The sequence below is a fragment of the Leucopleurus acutus genome, assembly GCF_964270905.1.
Source record: "Leucopleurus acutus genome assembly, chromosome: 8".
In the NCBI taxonomy this organism is placed as follows: domain Eukaryota; kingdom Metazoa; phylum Chordata; class Mammalia; order Artiodactyla; family Delphinidae; genus Leucopleurus; species Leucopleurus acutus.
Genome location: NC_139151.1, coordinates 24,639,771 through 24,659,438, shown reverse-complemented (window position 1 = coordinate 24,659,438; position 19,668 = coordinate 24,639,771). Strand labels below are relative to the sequence as shown.

At 37.4% G+C, this 19,668-nt stretch overlaps 1 protein-coding gene across 1 annotated transcript in view; it reads right to left on the bottom strand.

Moving 5' to 3' along the window:
- The window catches only part of LOC309965904 (protein MFI), a gene marked incomplete at both ends in the record, with an annotated part of 90,053 nt that overhangs the window by 45,333 nt on the left and 25,052 nt on the right, over positions 1-19,668 (bottom strand). Inside the window, 1 exon segment of the mRNA XM_082845742.1 lies at positions 18,056-18,148. Within this exon segment, the coding sequence (XP_082701868.1) occupies positions 18,056-18,148 (93 nt within the window).

Genomic DNA, 19,668 nt, shown 5'->3' with positions numbered 1-19,668 from the left:
GTTGTCTTTCTGTTTTGTTTATGGTTTCCTTTGTTGTGCAAAATCATTTAAGTTTAATTAGGTCCCATTTGTATATTTTTGTTTTTATTTTTCTTACTCAAGGTGGTGGAATAAAAAAGATATTGCTGCGATTTATCTCAGATAGTGTTCTGCCGGTGTGTTACTCTAGGAGTTTTATAGTGTCCAGCCTTACATTTAGGTCTTTGATCTATTTTGAGTTTATTTTATTGTATGGTGTTAGAGAGTGTTCTAGTTTCATTCTTTTACATGTAGCTGTCCAGTTTTCCCAGCACCACTTGTTGAAGAGACTGTCTTTTCTCTATTGTGTATTCTTGCCTCCTTTGTCATGGATTAATTGACCATAGGTGCATGGGTTTATCTCTGGACTTTCTCTATCCTGTTCCATTGATCTACATTTCTGTTTTTGTGCCAGTACCATACTGTTTTGATTACTGTAGCTTTGTAGGATAGTATGAAGTCAGGGAGCCTGATGCTTCCAGCTCTGTTTTTCTTTCTCAAGATTGCTTTGGCTATTTGGGGTCTTTTGTGTTTCCATACAAATTGTAAAATTTTTTGTCCTAACTCTGGGAAAAATGCCATCAGTAATTTGATAGGGATTGTATTGAATCTGTAGATTGCTTTGGGTAGTATAGTCACTTGCACAATACTGATTCTTCCAATCCAAAAACATGATATATCTCTGCATCTGTTTATGTCATCTTTGATTTCTTTCATCAGCACCTTATAGTTTTTGAGTAGAGATCTTTTGCCTCCTTGGGTAGGTTTATTCCATAGGTATTTCATTATTTTTGATGTGATGGTAAGTGGGATTGTTTCCTTAATTTCTCTTTCTGATCTTTTGTTGTTAGTGTATAGGAATGCAAGTATTCTGTATATTAATTTTGTACCCTGCAACTTTACCAAGTTCATTGATGAGCTCTAGTAGTTTTCTGGTAGCATCTCTAGGATTTTCTATGTATAGTATCATATCATCTGCAAACAGTGATAGTTTTACTTCTTCTTTTCCAATTTGGATTCCTTTTATTTCTTTTTCTTTTCTGATTGCCATGACTAGACCTTCCAAAACTATGTTGAATAAAAGTGGCAACAGTGGACATCCTTGTCTTGTTCCTGATCTTAAAGGAAATGCTTTCCATTTTACACCATTGAGACTGATGTTTGCTGTGGGTTTGTCGTATATGGCCTTTGTTATGTTGAGGTAGGTTCCCTCTATGCCCACTTTCTGGACAGTTTTTACCATAAATGGGTGTTGAATTTTGTCAAAAGCTTTTCCTGCATCTATTGAGATGATCATATGATTTTTATTCTTTAGTTTGTTGATGTGGTATATCACACTGATTGATTTGTGGATATTGAAAAATCCTTGCATCTCTGGGATAAATCTCACTTGATCATGGTGTATGATCCTTTTACTGTATTGTTGGATTTGGTTTGCTACTATTTTGTTGAGGATTTTTACACCTATGTTCATCAGTGATGGTGGCCTGTAATTTTCTTTTTTGTGTTGTACCTTTGTCTGGTTTTGGTATCAGGGTGAGTGATGGTGGCCTCATAGAATGAGCTTGGGAATGTTCCTCTTCAGCAATTTCCTGGAAGAGTTTCAGAAAGATAGGCATTAACTCTTCTCTAAATGTTTGATAGAATATGCCTGTGAATCCATCTGGCCCTGGACTTTTGCTTGTTGGAAGTTTTAAAATCACAGTTTGGATATCAGTACTTGTGATTGGCCTGTTCATATTTCCTGGATCAGTCTTGGAAGGTTGAGACTTCTGGCCTGGCCCAACCACCAGGTGTAGGTGGCCACAAAGTCCACAGCAGCTAAAGCTAGACCTGCCTTGGCTGCAGGAGCACTCATCTGTTCTGATGTTCTGGAGATGCTGAGTTTACAAAGCCAGTCATGGGGGTGTAAATCCATGGTTTGCACAGCCGTGATGAGAGATTTCAGCACTTCTTCCTTAGTTGCATGGCCCCTGGCACTCAGCTATAATTTCAGTCCCACCACTGCATGTGAGCCACCTACAGGCATCTGCTTCCACAGCTGCCCTGGAGCACAGGAGCCCCCCACCCCCAATGGGGAGGAGGTACAGAGGAGGAGGTAGACAGGGGGCATGAGAGCCCACTCTGGTGGACACAGGATGGGAGCCCTTCCTAGTGCCCCAGGAGGCAGGAGCTGGTGCATGGGGAGATAGGCTGTAATTACTGTCCCACACTTTGTGCATCACTCAACAATGGAGCTTCTCTTCTATGGTGGCTGGGTTTATAATGGGAGATTTTAATGCACTTCTCTCAGTAACTGATAGTACAAGTAAGCAAAAATAATCAGTAAGCATATAAAAGGTCTGATCAATATAATTCACAAATTTGGCCTAATTGACATCTATGAACTGTGTTCAACAACTGCAGAATACATCTACTTTTCAAATACAGATACAATATTGCAAAAATAGATTACTAACAGAGGATTGAAAATCACAGTGTGATTAAGATAAAGATTGATTTCACAAAAGATAGTAATTTCCAGATGTTTACAACTTTAAAAATGCAATTCTAAATTACCAGAAGAAATAAAAGTAGAAATTAAAAAATATTTTGTATTGAATTTGATGATGAAAATATATCAAAATGTATATGCTAAAAACATACTGAAAATCAATAAATTTGGCTTTCTACTCAAAAAGTTGGAAAACAACAGCAAATACAATTCAAAGAAAATAAAAAGAAGGAAATAATTAACAGCAGAAAATGAAGAAGGAAATTCAATGAACAATAGAATGGAATGACAAAGCTCAAAGCTGGTTTCTTGGAAAGACTAATAAAAGTGGGAAACCCTGGGCTTCCCTGGTGGCGCAGTGGTTGAGAGTCCGCCTGCCGATGCAGGGGATGCTGGTTCGTGCCCCGGTCCAGGAAGATCCCATGTGCCGCGAAGCAGCTGGGCCCGTGAGCCATGGCCGCTGAGCCTGCGCGTCCAGAGCCTGTGCTCCACAGCGGGAGAGGCCACAAGAGTGAGAGGCCTACGTACAGCAAAAAAAAAAAAAAAAAAAAAAAAAAAAAAAGTGGGAAACCCTAGTAAGACTGGTCAAGAAAGAGAATATACAAATAATCAATATCAGGAATTAAATAGAAACTACTATTGATTCTAAGATCATAAGATTAGAAAGATCATAAGAGAATATTAAGAACAACTTAATGCAAATACATTTGAAAGTTTAGATGAAATGGAACGCTTCCTAGAAAAATGCAGCTTATCAAAACTAGCACAACAATAAATACAAAATATGAGTAGACCTATAACTATAAACTGAATTTGTAATTTAAGATTTTCTCACAAAGAAAAATTCTGGCACAGATGGCTTGACTGGTAAATCCTTCCCAACATTTAAGGAAGAAATAACACTTAGTGTTAAAAAAAAAAAAGAAACCATTTCCTCCAAGATAAGGAACAAGACAAGGTTGCCCAATCTCACAACAATTATTCAGCATAGTTTTGGAAGTTTTAGCCACAGCAATCAGAGAAGAAAAAGAAATAAAAGGAATCCAAATCGTAAAAGAGGAAGTAAATCTGTCACTGTTTGCAGATGACATGATACTATACATAGAGAATCCTAAAGATGTTAACAGAAAACTACTAGAGCTAATCAATGAAACTGGTAAAGTAGCAGGATACAAAATTAATGCACAGAAAGCTCCTGCATGTCTATACATCAATGATGAAAAATCTAAAAGAGAAATTAAGGAAACACCCCCATTTACCACTGCAACAAAAAGAATAAAATACCTAGCAATAAACCTACCTAAGGAAACAAAAGACCTGTATGCAGAAAATTATAAGACACTGATGAAAGAAATTAAAGATGATACAAATAGATGGAGAGATATACCATGTTCTTGGATTGGAAGAATCAACATTGTGAAAATGACTATATGACCCAAAGCAATCTACAGATTCAATACAATACCTATCAAACTACCAACGGCATTTTTCATAGAACTAGAGCAAAAAATTTCACATTTTGTATGGAAACACAAAAGACCCTGAACAGCCAAAGCAATCTTGAGAAAGAAAAACACAGCTGGAGGAATTAGACTCCCAGGCTTCAGACTATACTACAAACCTAGAGTAATCAAGACAGCATGGCACTAGCACAAAAACAGAAATAGATATCAGTGGAACAGGATAGAAAGCCCAAAGATAAACCCACACACATATGGTCACCTTATCTTTGATAAAGGAGGCAAGAATATACAATGGAGACAAGACAGCCTCTTCAATAAGTGGTGCTGGGAAAACTAAACAGCTACATGTAAAAGGATGAAACTAGAACACTCCCTAACACCATAAACAAAAATAAACTCAAAATGGATTAGACACCTAAATGTAAGACCAGACACTATAAAACTCTTAGAGGAAAACATAGGAAAAATACTCTTTGGCATAAATCACAGCAAGATCCTTTTTGACCCACCTCCTAGAGAGTTGGAAATAAAACCAAAAATAAACAAATGGGACCTAATGAAACTTAAAAGCTTTTGCACAGCAAAGGAAAACATGAACAAGATGAAAAAACTCTCAGAATGGGAGAAAATATTTGGAAATGAAGCAACTGACAAAGAATTAATCTCCAAAATTTACAAGCAGCTCATGAAGCACAATATCAAAAAACAAACAACCCAATCCAAAAATGGGCAGAAGACTTAACTAGACATTTCTCCAAAGAAGATATACAGATTGCCAACAAACACATGAAAGGATGCTCAACATCACTAATTATTAGAGAAATGCAAATCAAAATTACAATGAGGTATCACTTCACACCAGTCAGAATGGCCATCATCAAAAAATCTACAAACAATAAATGCTGGAGAGGGTGTGGAGAAAAGGGAACCCTCTTGCACTGTTGGTGGGAATGTAAATTGATACAGCCACTATGGAGAACCATATGGATGCTCCTTAAAAAACTAAAAATAGAACTATCATATGACCCAGGAATCCCACTACTGGGCATATACACTGAGAAAACCATAATTCAAAAAGAGTCATGTACCAAAATGCTCATTGCAGCTCTATTACAATAGCCAGGACATGGAAGCAACCTAAGTGTCCGTTGACAGATGAATGGATAAAGATGTGGCACATATATACAATGGAATATTACTCAGCCATAAAAAGAAATGAAATTGTGTTATTTGTAGTGAGGTGGATGGACCTAGAATCTGTCATACAGAGTGAAGTAAGTCAGAAAGAGAAAAACAAATGCCATATGCTAACATATATATATGGAATCTAAAAAAAAAAAGGTTCTGAAGAACCTAGGGGCAGGACAGGAATAAAGACACAGATGTAGAGAATGGACTTGAGGATAGGGGGAGGGAGAACAACAAGCTGGGATGAAGTGAGAGAGTGGCATGGACATATATACACTACCAAATGTAAAATAGATAGCTAGTGCAAAGCAGCCGCATAGCACAGGTACATCAGCTCGGTGCTTTGTGACCAGCTAGAGGGGTGGGTTAGGGAGGGTTGGAGGAAGGCGCAAGAGGGAGGAGGTATGGGGTTATATGTATATGTATATACATATGTATATGTATATGTATATGTATAGCTGATTCACTTTGTTATAAAGCAGAAACTAACACACCATTGTAAAGCAATTATACTCCAATAAAGGTGTTTAAAAAAAAGAAAGAAAAGTAATGAAGAAGTAACATTTCCCCACTTTTGCAGGATTCCAACCAAATTTGATACCAAAATCTCACAGAGAAAATACAAGAATGTAAATCACATGGTCTGCATGAATATACGTGCAAAAATTTAAGCAAAATAAAAGCAAAGTAAATTCAGTGATATTTACAAAGGACTTATCCTCTTGTTCTTAATATTATGATCAAAATGTGTGTATTTAGGAATGCTGAGTGGGTTTAACACTCAAATAAAAGAAATATGATATCTCAATTAAAGCAGAAAAATGTCTCAAAATTTAACATCCATTCTTGGAATGAAAGTAAAAGAAACAAAACTCTTTTAGTCCAATAAGAATAAAAGGAAACTTTCTTAATCGGATAAAAGCTGTTTTTAAAATAAAAAGCCTATAGCATGTGTTATATTTAATGATGAAATATTGAGCCCTTTCCCTTTGAAGTCAGGAATGAGATAGTGGTTGCCATTTCTACTCACCAATTAACTTAAGGTGCTATTAGTGCAGAAGGGCAAGAAAATGAAATAAAATTTATAACTTTTGGAAAAGGAAAAATAAAACTAATTATGTGAGGATGATATGCTTGTTTATGGAGAAAATCCAAAAGAATATATGTACAAATTATTAGAATAAATAAATAAGCATAACAATGTGTTTGGGGAGAAAGTCAATAAACAAAATTTATCATCTTCCTATATACCAGCAGCACAAATTGGAAAATAAATGTCTTCAAATTACCATTTATAGGAGCATGAAAAAGCAAGATATAAATCAAAGAAAAGACGTACAAGTCCTCTGTGCAGAAATTACAGAAGAGCTAACTAATGTTGCAGGTTGGGTTTTCTGAAAGGAGATGCTGATATGAAGTTTGGGCACTATGTGTTTATTAGGGATCACCACCTGTGAAAGGAAGGGGAAGGAAGAACTTGAACTGCAATACAGGCCCCACAAAGCCTTGGCCAATCTTGCAGGGAACTCTAGAATGAATATTGCCCAATCTCAGTCTGGTTTTATATCCACTTCCCCACCCCCACTCCCACACATTACTCACTCACTAGGTACAGACTGTCCTGGAAGCAGCTGACTGATTTAGGGTGATGCAGTTCTCTGCAGGCGACACTGGAGGTTGTCTGCTGATCACACTCCCTCCAACTGTGTAATAAGTCTTCTTATGAAGAGGAATCTGGGTGGCATATCTCCATATTTTCACACATATTCATGTATTGGAGTCTCAATATTGTTAAGATGTCAGTTTTCCTAAAATTGTTCTAAATATTCAATGCAATCCCAATAAAAATTCCAATAGATTTTTAAACATTTTTTAAAAATTGTGGTGAAACACACACAACTTAAATGTATCATTAGTGACATTTAGTACATTCACAATATTGTACTGACACTATTTCTAGAACATTTTCATCACTCCAAAAGGAAAACCTATACCAATTAAGCAGTCATTACCCATTCCCTCTCCCCACTAGCCCTTGGCAATCACTAATCTGCTTTTTATCTTTTTTAAACAATATATATTTTCTATTTGTTTAGACATCCCCATGTATCTTCCTCCTCAGCCTCACCTTTTCCAGGATATGACTTTAAAGGTTGGAAGCTGGCCCAGCCCTGGGACTGCATGGAAGCAGATGAAACAAAGGCAAGCCTCTGCACAGGTTCCTCAAGGAACTGGCAGACAGGTCAAAATACACAAAAACTATTTTTGAGAAAAATGTCTGTATTTCACACCATGGCCCCAGCAAGCCACACCAGGAATGTGAACCTTTGTGGAATATTACTCAGCCATAAAAAATGAAATAATGCCATTTGCAGCAACATGGATGCACCTAGAGATTATCTTATAAGTGTAGTCAGTCAGATAGATAGAGCCAAATATCATATGATATCACTTATTTGTGGAATCTAATAAAAAATCATACAAATGAACTTAGTTACAAAAAAGAAACATATTCACAGATCTCGAAATCAAACTTATGCATACCAAATGGGAAACATGCAGGGAAGTGATAAATTGGGAGATTGATATTAACATATACACACTACTGTATATGAGGTAACTAATAAGGACCTACTGTATAGCACAGGGAGCTCTACTCAATATTCTGTGGTGACCTACTTGGGGAAGGAATCCAAAAAAGAATAGATAAGTATATATATATATATGTGTGTGTATATACATATATATATACACACACACACATATATATGTAACTGAATTACTTTGCTGTACACCTGAAACTAACACAACACTGTAAATCAACTATACTTCAATAAAAATTAAAAAAAATACAAAGGTAGAAATTAGACCAATGGAACAGAAACAGACAGATTCAGAAACAGACCCATATGTAAATTGTTACTTCATTTATGATAAAATGGCACTGCAGAATGGTGTATAATGGAGTGGATGTCTATATGGAAGAATATGAAAGTTGACTTCTCCCTCACACCATACACAAAAATTAATCCCAGTTGGATTGTAGATCTAAGTATGAAAGGCAAGTCAGTAAAGTTTATATAATATGAGTATTTTCATGACCTTGGGGTTGAGGTAGTTTATAAAAAAGCACCAATAATACAGAAAAAGATTGATAAATTGGACTACATTAAAATTAAGAACTTTGTTCATCAAACAATAGTCATGCTTCAAAATATTAACCTAGGAGCTGGGGAAAGTGGATAAAGTTGTAGATGAAAAAAATTGGCCATGAAATGCTAATTCTTGAAGCTGGGTGTGGAGTATATGGTGGCTTATTACTTTATTCTTTCCAGTTTTGTATATGTTTAAAATTTTAAATTAAAAAAATCATTGGAGGGACTTCCCTGGTGGTCCAGCGGCTAAGACTCTGCACTCCCAATGCAGGGCGCCTGGGTTCAATCCCTGGTCAGGGAACTAGATCCCACATGCATGCCACAACTAAGAGTTCACATGCTGCAAGTAAAGATCCTGCATGCTGCAACTAAATAGCCCCCATCCTGCAACTAAAGAGCCTGCATGCAGCAACGGAGATCCTGCACACGGCAACTAAGACCCAATGCAGCCTAAAGAAATACATAAATATTTTTAAAAATCATTGGAAAGACTTTATTCAGATAGTACAAGTCAAATCATTGAGTGAAAAATATCTGTACCACAGATAACTGAAAAAGGGCTTGTATAAAGAGTACATAAAGAACAGGTAAAAATCAGTAAGAATAAGAGAGACAATACAGGTATAAAAGGCATGAAAAAAAAAAAGCTGTCAGAAGTTCATCGAATTTGGTAGAGGGAGAGCTGAGCTGTTCAGTGTGGTAGTAGCTATTTAAAGCAACAAGCAGAAAAGGAAAGAATGCCTTGACTTTGAAGGTAACAAACAGGAGTCTAAAGAGCCTAAAACCAGAGGAAGCAAAAACTCCCCTTTCAGGAGGATGTTGTCTCACTGTTGAGGGAATCCTTTACAAAGGCTCTGGCAGTTTTATGTGTATGTATGTGTTTGTGGGGGTGGCGGGGGGAGGGGAGAAATTGAGAGGGGAGGGTCAGAGTAAGCTGACTCGGAGTAAGGAAAGTGTCTTCAAGGTTTCCTGCATAAGGAGGTCTCATCAGAGATGCCTGAAGACTTCTGGCCATGGCCGCAGATGAAGAGACCTTGGAGGGGGACCTTCAAGATGGTGGAGGAGTAAGACGTGGAGATCACCTTCCTCCCCACAAATACATCAAAGATACATCTACATGTGGAACAGCTCTTACAGAACACCTACTGAACGCTGGCAGAAGACCTCAGACTTCCCAAAAGGCAAGAAACTCCCCACGTACCTGGGTAGGGCAAAAGAAAAAAGAAAAAACAGAGACAAAACAGTAGGGATGGGACCTGCACTTCTGGGAGGGAGCTGTGAAGGAGGAAAGGTTTCCACACACTAGGAAGCCCCTTCACTGGCAGAGACGGGGTGTGTGTGTGTGTGGGAGTAGCTTCAGAGCCATGGAGGAGAGTGCAGCAACAGGGGTGCAGAGGGAAGAGCAGAGAGATTCGCACAGAGGATCGGTGCCGACCAGCACTCACCAGCCTGAGAGGCTTGTCTGCTCACCCGCTGGGGTGGGCGGGGGCTGGGAGCTGAGGCTTGGGCTTCGGAGGTCAGATTCCAGGGAGAGGACTGGGGTTGGCTGTGTGAACACAGCCTGAAGGGGGCTCGTGCGCCACAGCTAGCTGGGAGGGAGTCTGGGAAAATGTCTGGACCTGCCGAAGAGGCAAGAAACCATGGTTTTGGGGTGCACGAGGAGAGAGGATTCAGATCACTACCTAAATGAGCTTCAGAGAGAGGCGCAAGCGTGGCTATCAGTGTGGACGCCAGAGACGGGCATGAAATGCTAAGGCTGCTGCTGTAGCCACAAAGAAGCCTGTGTGCAAGCACAGATCACTATCCACATCTTCCCCTCCTGGGAGCCTGTGCAGCCTGCCACTGCCAGGGTCCTGTGATCCAGGGACAACTTCCCCAGAAGAACACAGAGCATACCTCATGCTGTTGCAAAGTCATGCCAGCCTTTGCCACCGCAGGCTTGTCCTGCATTCCATACCCCTCCCTCCCCCAGGCCTGAGTGAGCCAGGGCCCCCTAATCAGACCTTCCTTTAAACCCATCCTGTCTGGGTGGGAAACAGACACCCTCAGGCGACCTACATGCAGACGCAGGACCAAATCCAAAGCTGAACCCCAGGATCTGTGTGAACAAAGAAGAGAAATGGAAATTTCTCACAGCAGCCTCAGGACCTGCAGATTAAATCTCCACAATCAGCTTGATGTACCCTGCATCTGTAGAATGCCTGAAGAGATAACAACTCATCCCAAAATTGAGGTGGTGGACTTTGGGAGCAACTGTAAACTTAGGGTTTACTTTCTGCACCTAATTTGTTTCTGGTTTTATGTTTATCTTAGTTTAGTATTTAGAGCTTATTATTATTGGTAGATTTGTTTATTGATTTGATTGCTCTCTTCTTTATATATATATATATATGTATATATATTTTTCCTTTTCTCTTTTTTGTGAGTGTCTATGTGTGTGTTTCTTTGTTATATTGTCTGTATAGCTTTGCTTTTACCATTTGTCCTAGGCTTCTGTCAGGTTTTTTTTTTTGGTAGTTTTAGCACTTGTTATCATTGGTGGATTTGTTTTTTGGTTTGGTTGCTCTCTTCTTTCTTTCTTTCCTTCTTTTATTTTTATTACTTATTTTTTATTTTTAATAATTTTTTATTTTATAAAATTAATAAAAATAAATATATTTATTTTCATTCATCTTTTTCTTTCTTTGTTTCTTTCTTTCTTTCTTCCTTTCTTGTTTGCTTGCTTCTTGCTTTCTTGCTTTTTCCTCCCTTTACTTCTGAGCCGTGTGGCTGACAGAGTCTTGGTGCTCCAGCTGGGTGTCAGGCATGAGCCTCTGAGGTGGGAGAGGCGAGTTCAGGACATTGGTCCACCAGAGACCTCCCAGCCCCATGTAATATCAAACGGCCAACCACCCCTACCCCTCGCCGAGATCTCCATCCCAATGCTAAGACCCAGCTCCACTCAATGACCAGCAAGCTACAGCGCTGGACAACGTATGCCAAAAAACTAGCAAGACAAGAACACAGTCCCACCCATTAGCAGAGAGGCTGCCTAAAATCATAAGTTTATAGACACTCCAAAACACACCACCATATGTGGTCCTGCCCACCAAAAAGACAAGATACAGTCTCATCCACCAGAACACAGCCACTACTCCCCTCCACCAGGAAGCCTACACAACACACTGAAACAAACTTAGCCACTGGGGGCAGACACCAAAAACAACAGGGACTATGAACCTGCAGCCTGCAAAAAGGAGATCCCAAACACAGTAAGATAAGCAAAATAAGAAGACATAGAAAAACACAGCAGATGAAGGAACAAAATAAAAACCCACCAGACCAAACAAATGAAGAGGAAATAGGCAGTCTACCTGAAAAATAATTCAGAGTAATGATAGTAAAATGACCCAAAATCTTGCAAATAGAATGGAGAAAATAAAAGAAACATTTAACAAGGACCTAGAAGAACTAAAGGGCAAACAAACAATGATGAACAACAAAATAAATGAAATTAAAAATTCTCAAGAAGGAATCAATAGCAGAATAACTGAGGCAGAAGAACAGATAAGTGACATGGAAGAAAAAAGAGTGGAAATAACTACCACAGAGAAGAATAAAGAAAAAAGAATGAAAAGAACTGAGGACAGTCTCAGAGACCTCTCAGACAACATTAAATGCACCAACATTTGAATTATAGGGGTCCCAGAAGAAGAAGAGGAAAAGAAAGGGAATGAGAAAATATTTGAAGAGATTATAGTTGAAAACTTCCTTAATATAGGAAAGGAAATAGTTAATCAAGTCCAGGAAGCACAGAGAGTCTTATACAGGATAAATCCAAGGAGAAACATGCCAAGACACATATTAATCAACCTATCAAAAATTAAATGCAAAGAAAAATTATTAACAGCAGCAAGGGAAAAGCAACAAATATCATACAAGGGAATCCCCATAAGGTTAACAGCTGATCTTTCAGCAGAAACTCTGCTGAAATACAGAAGGGAAAGACAGCACATATTTACAGTGATGAAAGAGGAAGAACTACAACCAAGATTACTCTGCCCAGCAAGGACCTCATTCAGATTCGAAGGAGAAAATAAAACCTTCACAGACAAGCAAAAACTAAGAGGATTCAGCACCACAAAACCAGCTTTAGAACAAATGCTAAAGGAACTTCTCTCAGCAGGAAACACAAGATAAGGAAAAGACCTACAATAACAAACCCAAAACAATTAAGAAAATGGTAATAGATAATCAATAATTGGTAATAGATATCAATAGATATCTATTAGATATAATAAATAATCAAAATGGTAATAGATAATCAATGGTAATACATATCAATAATTACCTTAAATGTAAATGGATTAAATGATCCAACCAAAAGACATAGACTAGCTGAATGGATACAAAAACAAGACCCATATATATGCTGTCTAGAAGAGACCCACTTCAGACCTAGGGGCACATACAGAATGAAAGTAAGGGGATGGAAAAAGATTTCCATGCAAATGGAAATCAGAAGAAAGATGGAGTAGCAATTTTCATATCAGACAAAATAGACTTTAAAATAAAGACTATTACAAGAGACAAAGAAGGACACTACATAATGATTAAGGGATCAATCCAAGAAGAAGATATAACAATGGTAAATATTTATGCACCCATCATAGGAGCACTTCAATACATAAGGCAAATGCTAACAGCCATAAAAGGGCAAATCAACAGTAATACAATCATAGTAGGGGACTTTAACACTCCACTTTCACCAATGGACAGATCATCTAAAATGAAAATAAATAGGAAACACATGCTTTAAATGATACTTTAAACACAATGGACTTAATTAATATTTATAGGACATTCCATCCAAAAACAACAGATTACACTTTCTTCTCAAGTGTTCATGGAACATTCTCCAGGATAGATCATATCTTGGGTCACAGATCAAGCCTTGGTGAATTTAAGAAAATTGAAATCGTATCTTTCCTGATCACAATACTATAAGACTGGATATCAATTACAGGAAAAAATCTGTTAAAAAATACAAACACATGGAGACTAAACAATACACTACTAAATAGCCAGGAGATCACTGAAGAAAAAGAGGAAATCAAAAAATACCTAGAAACAAATGACAATGAAAACATGATGACCCAAAACCTATGGGATGTAGCAAAAGCAGTTTTAAGAGGGAAGTTTATAGCAATACAATCCTACATCAAGAAATAAGAAACATCTCAAACAACCTAACCTTACACTCAAAGCAATTAGAGAAAGAAGAACAAAAAACCCCCAAAGTTAGCAGAAGGAAAGAAATCATAAAGGTCAGATCAGTAATAAATGAAAAAGAAATGAAGAAAACAATAGCAAAGATCAATAAAACTAAAAGCTTGTTCTTTGAGAAGATCAACAAAATTGATAAATGATTAGCCAGACTTATCAAGAAAAAAAGGGAGAAGACTGAAATCAATAGAATTAGAAATGAAAAAGGAGAAGTAACAACTGACACTGCAGAAATACAAAGGATCATGAGAGATTACTACAAGCAACTGTATGCCAATAAATTGGACAACATGGAAGAAATGGACAAATTCTTAGAAAAGCACAACCTTCCGAGACTGAAGCAGGAAGAAATAGAAAATATAAACAGACCAATCACAAGCACTGAAATTGAAACTGTGATTAAAAATCTTCCAACACACAAAAGCCCAGGACCAGATGGCTTCGCAGGGGAATTCTATCAAACATTTATTGAACAGCTAACACCTATTATTCTCAAACTCTTCCAAGATATACCAAAGGGAGGAACACTCCCAAACTCATTCTATGAGGCCATCATCACCCTGATACCAAAGGCATACAAAGATGTTACAAAAAAAAAGAAAACTACAGGCCAATATCACTGGTGAACAAAATGCAAATGTCCTCAACAAAATACTAGCAAACAGAATCCAGAAGCACATTAAAAGGATCATACACTGTGATCAAGTTGGGTTTATCCCAGGAGTGCAAGAATTCTTCAATTACACAAATCAATCAGTGTGATACTCAATATTAACAAATTGAATGATAAAAAACCATATGATCTATCTACCTTACTACGTTTGTTAGTGTGTATATGCCCATGTGGGAAGCAGCCGCATGGCACAGGGATATTGGCTCGGTGCTTTGTGACAGCCTGGAGGGGTGGGATAGGGAGGGTGGGAGGGAGGGAGACGCAACAGGGAAGACATATGGGAACATATGTTTATGTATGACTGATTCACTTTGTTATAAAGCAGAAACTAACACACCATTATAAAGCAATTATACCCCAATAAAGATGTTAAAAAAAACAAAACAAAACCATATGATCATCTCAATAGATGCAGAAAAAGCTTTTGACAAAATTCAACACCCATTTATGATAAAAACCCTCCATAAAGTTGGCATAGAGGGAACTTACCTCAACATAATAAAGGCCATATATGACAAACCCACAGCCAACATCGTCCTCAAAGGTGAAAAACTGAAACCATTCCCAATAAGATCAGGAAGAAGACAAGGTTGCCCACTCTCACCACTCTTATTCAGCATAGTTTTGGAATTTTTAGCCTCAGCAATCAGAGAAGAAAAAGAAATAAAAGGAAACCAAATCAGAAAAGAAGAAGTAAAACTGTCACTGTTTGCAGATGACATGATACTATACATAGAGAATCCTAAAAATGCTCCCAGAAAACTACTAGAGCTAATCAATGAATTTGGAAAGGTAGTAGGATACAAAATTAATGCACAGAAATCTCTTGCATTGCTAAACACTAATGATGAAAAATCTGAAAGAGAAATTAAGGAAACACTCACATTTACCATTGCAACAAAAAGAATAAAATACCTAGCAATAAACCTACCAAAGGAGACAAAAGATCTGTATGCAGAAAAATATAAGACACTGATGAGGAAATTAAAGATGATACAAACAGATGGAGAGATATACCATGTTCTTTGATTGGAAGAATCAACACTGTGAAAATGACTCTACTACACAAAGCAATCTACAGATTCAGTACAATCCCTATGAAACTACCAATGGCACATTTTACAGAACCAGAACAAAAATTTCACAATTTGTATGGAAACACAAAAGACCCAGAACAGCCAAAGCAATCTTGAGAAAGAAAAACACAGCTGGAAGAATCAGGCTCCTGGACTTCAGACTATACTTCAAAGCTACAGTCATGCAGAAAATATGGTACTGGCACACAAAAACAGGAATATAGATCAATGGAACAGGATAGAAAGCACAAGGATAAACACACACACATATGGTCACCTTATTTTTGATAAAGGAGGCAAGAATATACAATGGAGAAAAGACAGCCTCTTCAATAAGTGGTGCTGGGAAAACTGGACAGCTACATGTAAAAGAATGAAATTAGAACACTCCCTAACACCATACACAAAAATAAACTCAAAATGGATTAAAGACCTAAATGTAAGGCCAGACACTATAAAACTCTTAGAGGAAAACATAGGCAGAACACTCTATGACGTAAATCACTGCAAGATCGTTTTAACCCACCTCCTAGAGAAATGGAAATAAAAACAAAAATAAACAAATGGAACCTAATGAAACTTAAAAGCTTTTGCATGGCAAAGGAAACCATAAACAAGATGAAAAGACAACCCTCAGAATGGGAGAAAATATTTGCAAATGAAGCAATTGACAAAGGATTAATCTCCAAAATTTACAAGCAGCTCATGCAGCTCAATATCAAAAAAACAAACAACTGAATCCAGATGGGCAGAAGACCTAAACAGACATTTCTCCAAAGAAGATATAGATTGCCAACAAACACATGAAAGGATGCTCAGCATCACTAATCATTAGAGAAATGCAAATCAAAACTACAATGAGGTATTACTTCACACAAGTCAGAATGGCCATCATCAAAAAATCTACAAACAATAAATGCTGGAGAGGGTGTGGAGAAAAGGGTACCCTCTTGCACTGTTGGTGGGAATGTAAATTGATACAGCCACTATGGAAAACAGTATGGAGGTTCCTTATAAAACTAAAAATAGAACTACCATATGACCCAGCAATCGCAGTATTGGGCATATACCCTGAGAAAACCATAATTCAAAAAGAGTCATGTACCACAATGTTCATTGCAGATCTATTTACAGTAGCCAGGACATGGAAGCAACCTAAGTGTCCATCAACAGATGAATGGTTAAAGAGGATGTGACGCTTATATACAATGGAATATTACTCAGCTATAAAAAGAAACGAAATTGCATTATTTGTAGTGAGGTGGATGGACCTAGAGACTGTGATACAGAGTGAAGTAAGTCAGAAAGAGAAAAACAAATACAGTATGCTAACACATATATATGGAATATAAAAAAAGGTTCTGAAGAACTAGGGGCAGGACAGGAATAAAGATGCAGACGTAGAGAATAGACTTGAGGACATGGGGAGATGTAAGTGTATGTTGGGACGAAGTGAGAGAGTGGCATGGTCATATATACACTATCTAATGTAAAATAGATAGCTAGTGGGAAGCAGCTGCATAGCACAGGGAGATCAGTTTGGTGCTTTGTGTCCACCTAGAGGGGTGGCATAAGGAGGGTGGGAGGGAGACGCAAGAGGGAGGAGGTATGGGAATATATTTGTATCTATAGCTGATTCACTGTTATACAGCAGAAACTAACACACCATTGTAAAGCAATTATACTCCAATAAAAATACGTTAAAAAAAAAGAGAGAGAGATCTAGGAGTGAAGGCTTTTGGGGCTAGGAAAATATGCCTAAATTCGTGGACAGAGAGGGTCCTGAGTCCTTGTCTGCAACTCCCTTCATTGACTGTAATGCACTGACTCTGTACCAAGTCTAGTGTGAGGTGAGGATAGCTTTACCTTGTGAGTCCTGTCAGGTAAAGGCTTTGTAATTGCCTGTGGTCAGGCCTGAAAAATCACATATAGAATTTTAATCAGAAGCACAACGCCTCAAAAAGATGCTCAACTTCATTAGTAATCAGAGAAGTGCAAATTAAAAACTGACAATATTAAGTGTTGCTGAGGATGTAGAGCACCAAGAATTCCCAAAGGTTGCTGACAGTGAATATAAATTAATACAATAACTTTGGAAAATAGTTTGGCATATCCTTCCATCCAGCAATTCTGATTCTAGGTTGAATAGAAACCAAAAGAAATTTGTGGACCTGTTAACCAGGAGGCATGAGTAAGAATAGTTCCAAAAGCAACCTTTATAATAGCCACAAACTAGAAAATGTCCAAATGTCAATCTATTGTAGAATGAATAAATAGCAGTATATTCATAAAATGGAATACTACCAACATTTTTATGAAATGAATGAAGTTTAGGTTCACAAACAATGTTGAATGAACAAAGCTAGATACAAAAGTATACTATAGGATTCTATTTATATATAGCTTTAAAACAGAAAACTAAAGCATAGTGGTAGGATTCAAAATAGGGTTTACCTTTTGGAAGAAGAGAGTCGGCAGTGATTTGCAGGGCACCCAAAGGTAATGGTTTGAAGTATGAAAACGTTGATCTGGGTGAATGTTACACAGGGGTTTGCTTGTGATGATTCAGTTGTTATAAATTTATGTTTTATGAACTTTCTATATGTGTGTAATATTTTAATTTAAAAAATTAAAAAAAAGAAATACAAGCACATTGAATTTATAAAGTAGCCACACATTTTTAAGGGGGGAAAATATATTGTATCAATAAATAATGTCCTTACCTCTTTAGGATTAATGTATTTCAGTATCTGACGTGGCTCCCCTTGTCTTCTTATATTAATCAAACGTTTAAAGTGTTGGAATACAGCGACATTCTAAAGGTTCAAACACATAAGATTTTATGGTCAAAACTGGGTTTTCTACCTCTAATTAGCTTTCTGCCTAATTAGGGCAAAATGAGTAAAAATCATAAAATAGATTTTACATATGTAAACTAGATTTTAGAAATATTATCCAATCAAGGTTTGCTTTGATAAGTCAGGCAATATTGGTATTATTCTCACAAAGAGTTTTACCCTTAAATTTGTAATGGTATCACTAGCAACTATAAATAAAATATCCAAAATTTTGGTTGGGTCAATTTCGTATACTCCAGTGTAATCTAGGAGAAAGACAAAATACAGCCTAGTGGTTAAGAACACTGAGCGTGGCATAATATTGTCTGGGCTTAAGTGTTAGTAATTACTAGCTGTGTGATCCTGAACAAGTTGCTTAACCTCTATGATCAGTTTCTTATCTAAAATATGGGAATGACAGTACTATTTCATACAGCTATGGTTAGGAATAAATGAGCTAAAATTTGTAAAGCACTTAGAACAACTTCTGGCATAAAAAAGCACTCAATAAGTATTATCTATTATTGTCATTACAGAATCCTCCTCATTCCTGTGGTAATTCCACTGATTTACAAACCCTATCTACTTTTATTGTTAGTGCAAATTTAGTCAAACAACTGCAAGCGATTCTTCTATCTTGGAAAGCTATCTTTGGTAACCCTCTCTTACCTTATCCCTCCCAAAACCCTTAATAACTCTTGGTAAACATTCCCTGACCCCTCACTTTGCTTATATTAAATCAAATCAAATAAATACAAGTTGAAGTAATCCATAATACTAATATGACAATTTGAAGTCCCATTGCAATTGCCTGTGGAAGATGGTGCAGCTCACCTCAACACAAATAATATTCTTTCTGAAAGGAAGATGTAATTTCTTAAGTAAAACCCCAAATTGAGTATCAAGAAAAATTTATGATGGTTTAAAATCTGAATAGTATCTTCTAAACTTGTAGATTATTGTATCAAACCACCCTCAAATTTAGTGACTTAAAGAAACAACTGCTTTCTGCGGGTTGACGGGGAACTTCTATTCTTGCTTGGACTCATGTATTTGGCTGTAGTCAGTTGCCAGATCAGCTGGAGATGGGTGATTTAATATGGTCTCACACACATATACTGGGTCTTCAGCTTGGATTGTTGGAACCTCTGTGATGGCTGGGCTTCTCTCTCCATACAGACTTTCAGTTTAGAGTTTCTTCACAGCATGTACATTTCAAAGTACGAGAGAGAGAGAGAGAGAGAGAGAGAGAGAGAGAGAGAGAGAGAGAGGGAGAGAGAGAGAGAGAGAGAGGGAGAGAGAGAGAGAGAGAGATGGAGAGAGGGAGGGAGAAGAGACAGAGAGAGACAGTAGAAATTGCAAGGCTTCTCAAGGCCTTGTCTTGGAAGTCACACAGCATCACTTAGTTTGAATTCTATTGGTCAAACTCAGGACCTAGCAGGCCTCAGGAGGTCAAGTGCAAAGTGTAACCCATAGGAAGTTCCGTATATAATATACAG